This window comes from Phragmites australis, chromosome 2, assembly GCF_958298935.1.
Source record: "Phragmites australis chromosome 2, lpPhrAust1.1, whole genome shotgun sequence".
Lineage (NCBI taxonomy): Eukaryota > Viridiplantae > Streptophyta > Magnoliopsida > Poales > Poaceae > Phragmites > Phragmites australis.
This window is the reverse complement of record NC_084922.1, coordinates 44,647,448-44,663,174: the sequence shown is the minus strand read 5'-3', so window position 1 is coordinate 44,663,174 and position 15,727 is coordinate 44,647,448. Positions and strand designations below refer to the sequence as shown.

The 15,727-nt window shown below is 46.0% G+C and overlaps 1 protein-coding gene across 1 annotated transcript; it reads left to right on the top strand.

Moving 5' to 3' along the window:
• The first annotated feature begins 1,138 nt into the window (after positions 1–1,138).
• Positions 1,139–2,756, top strand: LOC133909158 (transcription factor MYB25-like). Its single transcript, XM_062351463.1, is given in 3 exon segments — positions 1,139–1,629; positions 1,855–2,593; positions 2,595–2,756. Coding segments are annotated over 3 exon segments (1,185 nt in total). The 5' UTR covers positions 1,139–1,208; the 3' UTR covers positions 2,620–2,756.
• The last annotated feature ends 12,971 nt before the right edge of the window (positions 2,757–15,727 follow it).

Below are 15,727 nucleotides of genomic sequence, written 5' to 3'. Positions count from 1 at the left end.
ATGCATCTTAATTAGGCATTAAGCACATGCCCTAGAAGTCTTGCAAGTTTTGTCTTCTAGCTACTTATTTTTCAAAAAAAAAAAAAAACTCACACGCCTTCAATTTGTAATTTACTTCGTCTATGTCTGATTTGCCTAGTTGCCACTAAAAAAATTCAACCTATGAGAATAGACAACCAACCATGACATTGCATTAAAGGTTGAGAAAATGCATCGAAAGTCGGTTATTCAGAATCACAGTAAAAACAATACACAACAAGACGTCTTTTTGCGAGAATCAGGATTCGTTGGTTGCCCAGTTGCCACTAGCTTCATGCTTTCCAGCAATTTGTCGATAGCTCCTCACCAACCTTCTCCGTGACTTGGCCATCATGAATCAGTGATTGCGAAGTACGTGTGTTTTTTCCTGTGCTCAAGGTTGTGAGATTGTCGCAAGCTGGTGGAGAACTTCGTGTTGCATGCTACCGTGCATTCGTTTACAAGTCCATGAAAGAACCAGCAGTGATCAGACATCAGGGATGGATTTTGCTACGAGCAGTACCCGGGGTGAAAGCGAAGTGAAAGAAACGTACGTAGCAGACAGGCTGGTGGAGAGAAATGTCTCGTTGTTTTATTTACCGACTTGTCAATCAGTAGCAACTGTCTTCGTGTCATTTTTTTGGTACAAGAAAGCAACCACAATTGCACATGTACATGCATATTCCTTTTTTTTTTGTGCTGAAAGTGAGTGCTTTATTGATTACTCAGGAATACGAGTTCATTCATTTTTTAGATTATTCAGGAATACGAGTTCATTCATTTTTTAGTAACTCTAAAACACAATGCATATTCCATTTTCACGAGCACGTAATGTCGTGCATCACCTCGTGTACGTACTACGTGTCTACGTAGCGTAGCAGCACAGAGCTGTTTGACTGACTTTTAGAGGGACGCATTATTATTATTTATTGTTTTAGATGATTTATTTATTTATTTTTTGAGAGGAAGAGGGAGATGGGTTAAAACTCAGGCTTTGAATCCTTTTACAATACTGGGCTCAACAACAAAAATGCAGACTATCTCGACAAGCCCATATACTAATTGCAGGGCCTTAAAACGGCCCAACGTGAAACACTAAGCAGGAGAGAGTAGAGATTGACAAGTGGGACCCACGTGTCAGTAACGCGGAGACAAAGCGGCACTCCCCCGGAACACTCGCTGCATCCACCATGTCGGCCGCCGAAACCGCCGTTTCGCCGCCGCCGCCGGATCCACCCGCCGCCGCCGACTCTTCCAACTCCACCCCCATGGCCTACGAGGTGCAAAATCCGACCGATGCTCAGCCCCAGCCCCAACCGCACTGCTCGTCGCCGCCTGCTTCGGTGGAGGATGACGACGGGGCGGGGGCGGCTATCTCCGGCGCTTTCGCTGGAGGGGACGCTGCGGCGGCGGCGTCCGCGGCGATGGAGGAGAGGGTGAGGGGGCCGTGGTCTCCGGAGGAGGACGCGGTTCTGAGCAACCTGGTGGAGAAGCTCGGAGCGCGGAACTGGACGCTGATCGCGCGCGGCATCCCGGGGCGCTCCGGCAAGTCCTGCCGCCTGCGCTGGTGCAACCAGCTCGACCCCCAAGTCAAGCGCAAGCCCTTCACTGGTACACCCTCTTTTAATCTATGTGTTGCTATTTTTAGCCCAATCATGGGGAATGTACCGAGACCTAACCTTGGCCTGAAATATTATCCGTTTCGAAATTGCAGTTAGTAGCTATGCTGGTTTTTAGTTAGCGTCATGAACATGATACATTGTGCACTCAGTTCGTGTGAATGTTGTGTGCATATCTGTCATAGTTGCTTGTTAAATATGTGATCTTTGGCTGCAGAAGAGGAGGACCGCATTATAATAGCCGCTCATGCAGTCCATGGGAACAAGTGGGCATCTATCGCGAAGCTTTTGGTTGGGAGAACCGACAATGCAATCAAGAACCACTGGAATTCTACCCTGAGGCGTCGATACTGCAACAGTGGCCGATGCACACATGGTGCTGCTGTGGAGCAAAGTATCCCGGAAGTGTCCAGGGAAGTTTCAGAAGAACCTTGGCCTTTAGGGGATCTTAGTTCCTTCAACGCTATGGATGTTAGGGATGCTCCTGCACAAACAGTGCCTGAAAGTTCTGCTGGGGCATGGCACATCGGAGGTCAGAATTGTATTACAGAAGCTGTTGATCCACCTTACCTGGCCCGACCAGCTGCAAAGATCGGAGCTTTCAGACCATACAATCTAGGACATGCGGAATCAACCCAACAGGAAATGCCAAGGTCTGTCTTCAAGTTTGACTCAACCCTTAAAGCTTTGAATCCTGAAAGTGAGGTATTCAAGTTTGTTGACCCTACATGCTTTGCTGCTGACGTGCCAAACAAATGTGGACATGGTTGCTGCAATGCTCAGGAGCAGCCTCGAAACAATTCATTGCTGGGTCCTGAGTTCAAAGAGTTTGAAGATCATCCACGAATTTTAAATAGTAGTTTTGCTTCATTGGTATCAGAAATTAGCAGCATTGCCTGGATGATAAGTGGTATGCAAAGCAGTGACGCCAGTAGCTTATTGCAGTCGTTTCCGCCAGCCTGACAAAGTAGGAATCATGTGAACTAGCATGTCGGAATATTTTGCAGTTGTTCGTTATATTCAGACATAATGAGGTCAAGTCAGTGATTATAATCCTGTGCTTCACTGGCTTTGGTGACGATGCATTTGCTTGTACTGGCTTTGGTGCATATTTATTTCCGCTGCTTCCACCATAGTATTTTACCGTGTTAGTCTATAATAGGAATTCTACTGTGTTGCACGTGGAGGTTCTGCTTAAGTTATTGTACTTGTATATTGCGCTATAGAAAAAATAATCTGAGATATTCCAGTTACATGCCATTTATTTGTTGTTTGTAGTTATTGTCAATTCATCACGGGGCATTCAAATTAAAATAAGTAAGCACCGAAAATATTTTGACAAGGGATTGATCATTTAAGAGAATATATTTCAAACTAAAGTAAATTGCTAACTTATGGCCGCTTCTTTGAGTTATTTCAAATGAGTCTCCATTACTTAGCTAACAATAGAACATTGTAATGATGCAGTAGCTATGGGGTAGTGATTTGATTTCATTTGCATGTTATTTTATTGATCATTTGTTACATTGTCCACTATGTTATGATTGCCCAGTAGGTTATGATTGTCATGGATGACACTTCAAGTTTGCATGCTACATATGGTTTGCTTGAATACATTTTCTTGCATGTCATACATATTTACCTTAGTCCCAGCTATCATTTGCAGCACATGCTATAGTTAAAAGCAACAACACACCTTACATCGGTATTTGTGTCTGACGACATTCTCTGAAAAACAATTGGATAATTACAATCCATAAAGCTTCTGAAGTAGAAACAAACTGTGCTCACAAATCTTATGTTCTTTGCCAATGGAGATGTAGTACTTTTCCTTAACTGAGGACCCGATGTAAATATATGTCATTCATACCTTTTGCTATATTTTGATTGGAATAAATTTAAAACACTTTTGAAAGGTACTATGCAAAGGAAGTCTCAAAGATATTTTAATATCTGCATTCACAAGTCTGCAGATTCATCTTCTTTCTTTAAAAAGTTTAACTTGCTATATGTGTCTGTGTAATGTTTGATGTACATCTTTTGGTAGCATTACCCAATTTGGTTTGAACAAATGCATAGTATTGAAAAAGTTTCAGCATTGTGTTACTTATTCCCTAACTGTATTCAGTTGCACAATTCGTGAATGGGAGGGGTGTAATTGTGCGGAACTGTTTTCTCTCTCTCTCTTGCTTGTTCTGGCTAATGCCTATCTCTTTGCCTCTTTGGTGAACACGTATGTTCTGTCTTATTTCCCTTTTGATTGGGGTATGATCACTAAAAGGTGATGTACTCTGGAAATATGACTTATGTGCTATATACTTCTGGTGGTGTGCGAGTTTGTCACGATGCAGTTTTCTTTCTCTGGAAACATGAATGTTCCCTTTTTAAGTTGAATTGAAACAGAATAAGCAGTTTGCCTGTTCTATGGGCACATGACATAATTTCTTATCTGGTAGTGTTTTTTGAAAGGAAAGCAGCAGGGGAATCCCCCACTGTATCTTATCTGGAAGTGTTATCATGTATTTGCATTGCTTTGGTGTAGCATGTTAAATCCTGTGGCATTTTATCTCTCGCTTCAGATATCTTCTAGAAAGCATATAAATCCTAAACGATGGTGGCAGAAGCTACTGTAGCTTCATGTCTTTTTGGGTTCCTGTACAAGTCATCCTTACCAGAGATCAGTCTTTCTAGGTCACCTTTGCTGCTGTTGTCTGTCCAACAGGCTTGTGTACGGCTAGATTCCTGTCTTCCAAATGGCACTTTGATATTGTTGAAGACATCCAGAATATTACTTGTCTTTATAGCAGCTACGTATTCTATGAACATGAAAATGTGTTTGTCATCTGCGTGTTATAATCGGTTAGTACAATAATCGGTAGGCTGGGAGTTGGTTAATCTTACTTTCATTAGATTGTATATTCTGCTTTGCAATTATCAGGATAGACCAGAAGTTATCTTGCTTTCAAGTTTCTATTTGGGACCATCTTTTGCCCTCTGTGACCATTCTCATTCATAAATGCTGGTATAACCTTGCTTTCTCATGACTAAGGTTTGTTCCATGTCTGGTGGCCATTTCCCTTCATCCTTTGTAGTCCTGCTGTGGTGCTTCCCTCTAATTGCATTCCTTCTATGGGATGGGAAACACTTGCTATTTGTAAGGCCTTTTGTCGTTTAATCTTATCTCCTATTGCATGAGCATTATCTGCATCAATGTGGTATCCTCTTATTGTTCTCTCTGGTAGGCTCTAGGGTTACATCCATAGTCACCGGTGTCGAATATCTAAATATGGAGTATATACGTATAAGGATATGGATAGGTATATCATGCACATGTATAATAATTCTAGATACTACAAAACCGAATCTGCGGTACCTGATACGCTCGGAAATCTAGAAGATGTATACTAGTAATGTTTTGATTGGTTGCTCAACTCGAGAACGACTAGCATTCAAATCAGATTAATCTGTTTTATCTTGGTAGACAAGATGAGGACTTACTATCGACTACGGCTGGATAGAAGATAACATATCAGTCCTATATAAAGTGAGAACCTAAACCCCTGGAGAAAAAGTGAGAGGAGGAGAGAACTCATGCATTTGCAATTCGACGTAAACACCAAGATCATAGGAAATACTCGGCAACTTCAGTTCTAGATTAGCTTAGATCCAATTTGCTCCTTGTAATAGGTCTAGCTATATTGCTTGTACTTGAGAGAATACATATACATCATCATCTAATCATGACGTATGGTATTACTCCAACCGGGAGCATAAACCTGTTCACATCGTGTGTCTCATTTCGTGTTCAATCCCTAATCTTGAATGTACCTCAATCAATTATAGACATATTGTCAAGAACTAATATTCGACAGTTGACGTGCTAGGTAGAGGCATTCTTCTGCTTTTCAGGATTGATCATGTCTTGAGTTCACATTCGTACTGGTTTCTCTGACGATGGTTTCTACGACCACTTCAAGTCGGCGGAAGCCATCTACTCATCACCTCCTGTCGGATCTGAGATCCTCTTCGGAGCTATGATTTTCTGTTGGGACAATCAAGGCAGACTGATCCATAGTAGTATCCTCGAGTCCAGCCCATTGGACGCATACCGTGAGGTAGGACATCTCGACTGGGATCGCAAGGAGCCTAACGTTCTCCAGTGTATAGACACCGACAGCGTGGACGAAGATCGAGAGAGTGGCAACGACAACTCGATCAATAGCCAGAGCAGCCGAAAGAATCGATTCGTGTTCATGGCTTGAGGAGTCGGAACCCCGCCTGATGACCCTATGGCGGTAGATCAAAACACCGCAGAGAATAATGGCGTCAGGGTCCCTGCGAACCTAGCAGCGGCAACCGCCGCCCACGGTACCGGCATCACCGGAGATATACCACCAGGAACATTTGTAGCTAGTGCCTAATTAGCTCATAATACTACTAATCATCGATGAACCAAGGAGGTCAGATGCCCTTTGATCTTCAATGACGACTTCCTGTAGGTACCCCTCCATCAGCACCGGTCCCGAGGTCGAGGAACAGATGCTCTCTGGACAACTGTCATGGGGCTTCATCGACTCAACCGCAGCCAAGCCTCGGCAGTGGTGTCTTTAGTACTCTAGAGGCTAACATCCAGGACGCTCATCTGATTATAAGATCCTTCCCTGAGTTGGATCCGGTGAATCTTTCCCGATGCTTAATCAAGTGAGGATGCTACTCGATGCGGCTCAGATCTAGGCTACTTAAGTAAACAACCCTGACAGTTCTAAGCACCCGAGTTGGCAAGGCGTCGGTTCGAGGAGCCAATGATGCGGACATCGCCGAGTTGAAGAATTGCAGATGGGAAGCTCATGCGGTTAGGGTCGAGCGTAGTCTTGCGGGCTCGACTGTAACTGCCCTATTCATAGGCGCATGAATCAGGAAGACCTAAGAAATTGCATCCCTCACAATCGACATGATCTACGGAGAGTGATAGACAACTGTCGTGAGGAATGCCGTGAGGACAACCGACACTATAATGAGCGCAGATCTCTAGGACGGGACGGTTGACGTGACTCCCCTGTTCGAAGGAACAGGCGTGACAATCCTCATCCTCCGCCTCCGAAAGAGTTTGATGGAGGTTGCGTAGCCTTCGCACCTGATGTAACACCCTAATTTTTCTAATTTCAAATTGTTCTCAATATTTGTTAAAGTTCAAATGAGTTTAATTATTTTATTTTAAAAAGAGAAGAAAACCCTATTTTATATGAAAGAAAAAGAAAATGACATAGGATATAAGTGAATATCTTGCATTCATGCTGAATTAGGCAAATAAGATTTTTATTTGATTTTTGATGAATTTATTGAAGAGTTTTTGCCTGGATTTTGAATTTGAATTTGGATTTGAATTCATAGGAAAAAGAAAAAAAGAATAAAACTTCTCCTAGGCTGCCTTTCTCCTTTTCGGCCCAACTCCTCGGTTTTGGCCCAGCCGCCGCCGATCTTCTCTCCCACCTAGGCCGCCTGCCTCGGCCCATCTCCGCGCGCCATCCCCGCGCGCCGAACCACCCACCCGAGTCGTTGACATGCGGGTCCCGCATGTCAGGACCATCTTCCTCCTTCAGTCGGACTCCGACTCAGAGACGGGAACACGTCGGCCGCTGATTTCCGTTCGAATCCGAGGCCAAACCGAACCCGAGAGCTTATAGAGAGATGCCAAATCAAACCCCCGGGATCCCCTCTATCTCTAACCTACCATATCTCTAAGGATTCCGCGTTTAAACGGGGAAACCGAGCTCGGATTTGGTCCTCCGCCGCCGTGTCCGAGTCAAATGCGTTGCGCCGTCGCCCTGGACACCCCAAGCTGCCTATATAGGTAGAGCCTCCCTCCCCGAACGCATCTAAACCAGAATTCGCCAAAACCCGAGCCTTAGACGCTGAGTTTAGAGCTCGCCGCGCCGCCCTGCCGCCGCTTCCGCCGAGCTCGCCGCCACGCCGTTCCAGAGCAACACAGAGCATCCTGAGCCCACTATCGCGAGTGCCTGCCACCACAGAAGCTTTTTCCGTCGTCGATTTGATCTCTGCGCCGCTGGAGAGCCTTCTCCGACGAGCTCCCGAAGCAGCCGCAGCCCCCTTCCGTCGCCGACCACCTTCCCGTGACGCGCCGCCTCCGGTAAGCCCCAAAACGAGATCGCCGTTCCCTCCTGATGCTTTTCCTCCGCTTGTCGTCGTGAACCGAGGCCGGCGACGAGGTTTGCGCTTGTCTCCGGCGAGTTGCTGCCGTGCCCGAGCTCGGCTCCGCCGAAGAACACCCTGCCGACCGCCCAAACCTTCCCCAGCCGTCGGATCCGAAGCCCTTGGCCTAGATTAGATCTGTTCTTACCCCTTCGGTCAACCAATCAGAAGCTGCCACGTGTTGCCACTTATCCCAGTCAGCTGCCATGCCATGTCACCCATCCACCTCAGCCGCCACCTCAACCTTTCTGCTGATGTGTCACCCTTGTCACCATGCCACGTCAGCCTGAGCTACCCAGTCAGTAATTCAAACATTTTTCAGTATAAAAATAAATTTGATAATTCCTTTAATTGCTAATTTTGCAATTTAGCCCCTAAACTTTTCTAAAATAACAAAAATAGCCCTATCTTTTTACAGTTAGGTCCCTATACTTTTTCATAATTACATTTTGGTCCCTCTATTTTTACAAAAAGGTCCCTGGATTTTCTGATAATTCAATTTAAGTCTTTTTCTTTTTCCAGATTTAACCCTAGACTTGTTTTAGCCCTAACTTTTCCATCGTAACTCCGATTTAAGCGATTCTTGCGTCGATGGATTCGTTTTTCAATGCTCTTTCTTTTTAGCCAGTTTTTTTTTTATCTCGTTGTTCTTTTGTTTTGTGCTATATTCTTAGTGTACCTTGTTTGTTTGTTTGCTGGTAATTATGCGATTAGCCGATAACGTCCCGGATCAATTTGAAGAACATCAAGACCAGGAGCAAGAATACACTGAGCAGTAGCAAGGAGAAGGAAAGTGTCCTTGATCATATTGAACCTACATTTTTAAATATTTTGTTTTACAAAACTGCATGCAATATCTGTCAATATGATGGGTAGTCACCTATGTTAGGGTTTTTTCCCTTGATATTTCCTTATCATCCCTTGGAACCTAGATGGTTTATGGTTAGGAGTCTTTTATGGGTAGATTGCTTAGCCTTGCTTTTGGGATATTGGGAAGTGTCATAATTTTGACTAATGAACAAATACAGTAATGATGGTTAATATGATAATGTTTTAGCAACATGGAACCTTAGGTCTTGAGCATATGGATGTTGGTGATAGTTGTCATGGTTATGACGTTGGTTTAGTGTTTGCTCAAGTAACCTAAGTAAGGACCGGTTCGTGGAGCGACCACCCAAGAAGTAACGTACCAACCACGAGGCTGATATGGGTAAGGTGATATACTGATTAGAGTCTGTCCAGTGTGCGTTGGGTCAGCACAAAAATAGGCTTCTGGGTAGGAGCTTTGCTTGCGTAAAGCCTGGCGGTGAAACCTAGTGGGCAGACATGCACTGGATTAGTCTCTGGTTAGTGGAAAGTGTCATACAGTGATTCTTGGCGGCACACCACTAGCGTGTGTTAAGTGTCTTGCAAACACGGCAACATGAAATTCACTGACTCGTGGGTAAAGTTGGACAACCTCTGCAGAGTGTAAAACTATTATAACAGCCGTGCTCACGGATATGAGAGACTTGGATCCTCACATGATTAGATGGTGGGTTGGTTTTGGTTCTGGTACAGGGAGTACTAGATGTTGTGGTTTGGTCTTAGTACGGGGAGTACTAGACGGTTGTGGTATGCAGCGTGGGGAAACCTTGTATGCTAGATGATGGATTGTTGAGTTACATTCATTTAATACATGTCTAATGCTTTTGAGTCCAAATGTGTTTTCATTACTCGCATTTACGCAAATAATACCTTGTGTCAGCCTATCCTTGATATAAGCCTTCATGTCATTATTTTTTCACACTTGCTGAGTACATTATGTGCTCACCCTTGCTTTCTCCTACCAAAAACATATGCTGCTTAGTGGAAGACTTTGAGGATTTCCAAGACGACGACCTGGTGTTCTAAGGAGCGTGTCTTCCAGTCGGTGCCTGTGGAGTTTTGGTCGCCAATGCTTTCGTTCCGCTGCCGTCGTTTAGATGATGTCGCTTATGTTAATTTTGAAGTTGCTTAGGTGAAGTCTTTTATTGTAAGAGGTGAACGTTTAATTGAATAAAGTATTGCTTTTGTTACTTCACCTATGACGTCCTTATGTGTGTTAAACTTTCTGGGCACACATAAGCCGCACTTGGTTTTGGCCGTTAAAACCGGGTGTGACAGAGGTGGTATCAGAGCCATACTGACTGTAGGATCGCAAGCCTAGTTAGCATGGTCGTCCTAAGGAATTGCCTAGTCGTCTAAACCCATCCAAGCCTTCCCATAGTTCTCAAACTTGTCTCTTGCTATCCATAAGACTATTTCTTACATCCTATCTCTTCCTTTTTAGATGGTTCGCCAGCTACTTACTACCCGCAAGTCAACCGGAGGACGTCCACCCATTCTACCACGTGTGCCAACTGAAGAGGAGATTGATGACCCCACCTTCCGGAATATGGATCCCGTTCCTGACATTTATGAGAGTGATGGTCTTCATGCTGGACATCTTCCGCGCCTTCTTTGGGGGATACTTTCTGGACTTGGACATACTCAGAAGCCAGTCTACAGGGGAGTGAAGAAACTATACCCTGGATATGTGGAATGGAAGGTTGAAGTCGCTATCTATGACTACGAGCGAAGTCAAGACGAGGGTATGGAAGTTCGGAGAGTGGTGGGCATTCACTCAGCAATGGTCCCGAGAGCAACCTTCACCGCTGGAGTTCGAGATGCGGCTCGTCAAGCCATATCCCGTGTTCGTGATCAATACAACAACAAGATGGACAACTCTCCGTATACTTATTGTCCCCGCAGAACTCGGGGAAGTGACGAACCGTTCGTGAAGAGCACCTTTGGAGAAAACCCCAAGCTACGAGAGCAAGTTGCCCTTACCATGGCCTTGGAGGATGAGCTCAACTGTGCTTTATGGGAGTTGGGAGAAGTTCACCAGCACCTTGCCTTCGTCTCCGCTTCCCTTGAGGATGAACAAAATGCAAATCAAGAGGAATCTGAAGATGACGAAAAAGACTTGTCTATCCACTAGCCCCCGCGCAAGAGGATCTGCTTCAACACCCCCACCACCTCTGAGGATGGATCAGTTGATTCCTCCCCCTTAGGGTCCCACACTAGAGAGGAGTCCCAGTAGTGTAGTTAAAGTTGGCAATAGGTAAAATGCCCGTGGGCAGAGGCTACACACGCCCGCGCCCGCGAGTTAATTCATGTGCCCGCGCCCGTGCCCGCCACCCGCCACGGGCAGGAAATGCCGCCCGTGCCCGCTGCCCGCGGGCACACCCGCGGGCAAACCCGTATGCCCGCCAGCGTTGTGCCGTTGGCGAGCTCCGGGACGGGCCGTTGGCGAGCTCCGGGACGGGCCGGTGGCGGCGGGAGCAGATCGGCGTCGACGAGCTCCGGGACGGGCCAGTGGCGGCGGGAGAAGATCCGCGTTGGAGAGCTCTGGGACAGATGCGGGTCGGCCCGGTCGGTGAGCTCCTGGACGGACGGGTTGGCGACTCGGCGAGCTCTGGGTCGGACGGGTCGGCGACGGCGACCTCCGGGAGACCGGGACGGACGCGGGTCGGCTTGCTCTGGGTCGGGTCGGCGCGGGCGTCGGTGAGCTCCTGGACGGACGCGGTCGGCATGCTCTGGGTCGGGTCGGCGCGGGCGTCGGTGAGCTCTTGGACGGACACGGTCGGCGTGCTCTGGGTCGGGCGGGCGTCGGCGTGCTCTGGGTCGGACGGGTTGGCGTCGGCTGGCGGCGGAATCACGACGGAATCCGGCGACTACTGGAGGCGAGATCTGGCGCTGTGACTGTGGTCTGTGGAGGCGTGGAGCGGCGGCTGCAGGCCCTGGAGCGGCGGCTGTGGCCGGGTCGGAGTGGAAGGAGAGAAAAAACCTAGATTTTTTCTTATATACTAATGTCTAGGGCCCACCTGTCAGCGGCACTAGAGCGGGTATGCGGGTGGAGCGGGTACGGGCACAGTTTTTTCATACCCGTTTCCTGATGCCCGTTGGGTTTATACTTAAATCCGCACCCGTGCCCGCGGGCGAAGAATGGCACCCGTATCCACGCCCGTCGGGTTTTTTACCCACGGGCACACGGGTAATCTGTGCCCGTTGCCAAGTTTAAGTGTAGTCATTCCATAATAGTCTTTTCCTTATTAGAACCTAGCGTCGATGTAATCGTTAAGGGTAATATTAATGTTAGTGTGAGCTTTGTTATGGTGCTAAGTGTGCAAGTTGGAATTTTTGTTTGAGTGCTGATGCGAGCTGTGGGATGCTTTGGCACTTTGTCCACAGACGCATCTTTATTTCTATATAATATAATATAGATGGGTTCCTTTAGTTAAACTTCTCCAGACTTGCTCATCTACTTCTGTTCCTTTCTTCAACCCTAACCAGATGGTTAACACAAGGAGGAGCATTAACACTCAAGAGGAGAACAACAACAACCAGAATCCACCCCCGCCCCCTTCATCAACCTTGGAGCAGCAGATGGCTATGCAAACTCAAATCTTACAAGCTTTAGCTCAAACAATGGTGCATATGCAACGACAACAACCAAACCATGTTCCTCAACCACATCAACCATCAAGGCTTGGAGAATTCAAACGAACTCAACCCCCGGTCTTCAGTCATGCAGTGGAACCAATGGATGCAGATGATTGGCTGAAGGATATAGATAGGAAGCTACACGTTGCATAGTGCAATGATAGGGAGATGGTTCTCTACACCTCACATCAACTCACTGGTCAAGCCCTAGATTGGTGGGAAGCCTACTGCACAGCACATGAAAACCCTGCATCTATCACATGGATGGAGTTCAAAGCTAGTTTCCGCACCCATCATCTTTCCTCTGGAGATGTACGTCTGAAGAAGAAGGAGTTCATGAGTTTGAAGCAAGGACCCATGACTGTGAGGGAGTACCTGACCAAGTTTACTCAGTTATCCAGATACGCACCCAATGAAGTGGACACAGAGGAGAAGAAACATGAACGTTTCCTGGAAGGCCTGAATGACGCCATAGAATATGCTTTGGTACCCCAGGAGTTTCACAATTTCCAAGCATTGGTAAACAAAACCCTAATGGTTGAGCACAAGCGCCGCCAGCTGGAAGAGAAGAAGAGGAAGATGTCATTCCAAGGACAAAGAAGCAACACACGATCCCGTGGAGCTACACAGATGTCTCCGCAAGGCCCTATGTTTCGTTCCAACGTTCAGTATCGGACTCAAACACAAAACTCCGTTCAGCGCTCCAACTATCAGATGCCTCGATCAACCCCACCGGCCACACCTCAAATCAAGAACAGCCCAGCAACTCCAGGCCCGAACAAAGGGTGTTTCTATTGTGGAGAAGAAGGGCACTATGTGAATAAATGCCCTAAGAAGATGCAAGATCTGGTCCGAACCAACAACACACCAAGGACAACTCCAACCCCAGCCCAGTCACGCAATGGAAGTCAGAACCCCAGCCAGAATAATCGTGGACAACAGAACTATGTGCATGGGAAGGTCAACCATGTCACAGCAGAAGAGGCTATTGATGCTCAAGATGTGGTGTACGGTATGTTCCTCGTTAACTCCCGACCTGCATCTGTTTTGTTTGATTCTGAAGCTTCACATTCTTTTATCACCATTCAGTATGTTGCAAAACATGGATTGCCTATGGTTATGATGAAGAATAATATGTTTATTAGCTCACCTGGAGGGAATTTGAAGGCAAAATATATATGTCTTAGGATGAGGCTTAGCATAAGGGGGGTAGAATTCCCCGCGAACCTTATAGTTTTGGAAATCAATGGCATAAAACTAATCCTTGGAATGGATTGGTTAGCCAAGTTCAACGGAGTTATAGAATGTGCCAGAAGAGCAGTTCACCTGACCAATAGAAAAGGTACCAAGGTGGAGTTTGTAGCCACGGAACAAGCAACAGAGGATCGGTCTCTCTATTCACTTGAAGGAACAACCATTGAGCAGATCAAGATAGTTTGTGAGTTTTCCGATGTCTTCCCTAACGAATTGCCAGGTATGCCACCTGATCGAGCAGTCGAATTTGTCATTGAGTTGGTACCTGGTACGGCCCCTATATCAAAAAGGCCATATAGGATGTCGGCTAACGACCTAGTCGAGTTAAAGAAGCAAATTGAAGAGCAGTTAAGCAAAGGTTTTATTAGACCCAGCGCATCACCTTGGGGAGCCCCTGTTCTCTTCGTAGATAAGAAGGATGGTAGCCGAAGGATGTGTGTAGATTACAGGGCACTTAATGAGGTAACCATTAAGAACAAGTATCCGTTGCCCCGGATTGAGGATTTGTTTGATCAGATGAGAGGAGCCCAGGTGTTCTCCAAGATTGATCTAAGATTAGGATACTATCAGTTGAAGATTCGACCGTCGGATGTACCAAAGACGGCTTTCAGTACTCGATATGGGCTATACGAGTATACAGTTATGTCATTCGGATTAACTAATGCCCCAGCCTACTTCATGAATCTCATGAACAAGGTATTCATGGATTATTTGGACAAGTTTGTGGTGGTGTTCATTGACGATATTCTAATTTTCTCCAGAAGCAAAGAAGAACACGAAGGACATTTGAGAATTGTGCTACAGACACTTAGCAAGTGTGATTTTTGGTTAGATCAAGTCGCGTTCCTTGGCCATATCTTGACCGCCAGAGGTGTAGCGGTAGACCCTAGTAAAGTGAAGGATGTACTGAATTGGTTACCACCGACCAACGTATCAGAAATCAGAAGTTTCCTTGGATTAGCAGGGTACTATCGCCGCTTCATAGAAGGGTTCTCTAGGATAGCTCGACCTCTTACCTCTTTGCTTCAGAAGAATGTGGTGTTTAGATGGAGTTCTGCTTGTCAGGCAAGTTTTGAAGAATTGAAGAAGAGATTGACTACGGCCCCAGTGCTAGTACTACCTGATATTAGCAAGAATTTTGACATCTACTGTGATGCTTCGCGACAAGAACTTGGATATGTTCTCATGCAAAAAGGTCGAGTCGTGGCCTATGCGTCAAGACAATTAAGGAAGCACGAAGAGCACTACCCCACCCATGATTTAGAACTAGCAGCTGTGGTTCATGCTCTGAAGATTTAGAGGCATTACCTCATTGGAAAACGATGTGAAATATACACGGATCATAAGAGCTTGAAGTATATTTTCACTCAACCGGATCTAAACCTTCGTTAGCGCAGATGGTTGGAGTTAATTAAAGATTATGATGTGGGAATACACTATCACCCAGGAAAAGCAAATGTCGTGGCCGACGCCTTGAGCCGGAAAGGTTACTGCAATTCAATGATGGTTCAAGATAACCAACCTGGGTTATGGAAAGAGTTCGAAAAGCTCAACCTTGGATTTGTGGCAGACATGGAAACAACCACCATGGAAGTAGATTGTACCCTTGAACAAGAAATTCGGAAAAGTCAACTGGAGGACGAGAAGCTCAAGGGGATTAGACAGCTTATTAAGGAGGATAAAGCTCCAAGTTTCACAGAAGATAGTCAAGGTACAATATGGTTCAAAAAGAGAATTTGCGTACCCAACTGGGAAGATATTAAAAAGACGATTCTGAGAGAAGCTCACGAATCAGCTTACTCCATTCACCCTGGGAGTACCAAGATGTACCATGATCTTAAGGATCGTTATTGGTGGTATGGAATGAAAAGAGAAGTTGCAGAATATGTAGCTCTGTGTGATACTTGTCAAAAGGTCAAAGCAGAGCATCAGAGACCAGCAGGTTTACTGCAACCCTTGAAGATACCTGAGTGGAAGTGGGAAGAAATTGGAATGGATTTTATCGTTGGATTGCCTCGTACCCAGAGTGGATATGACTCTATTTGGGTAGTAATTGATCGCTTGACAAAGGTCGCCCATTTCATCTCAGTAAAAACCACGTATAGTGGAGCTAAACTAGC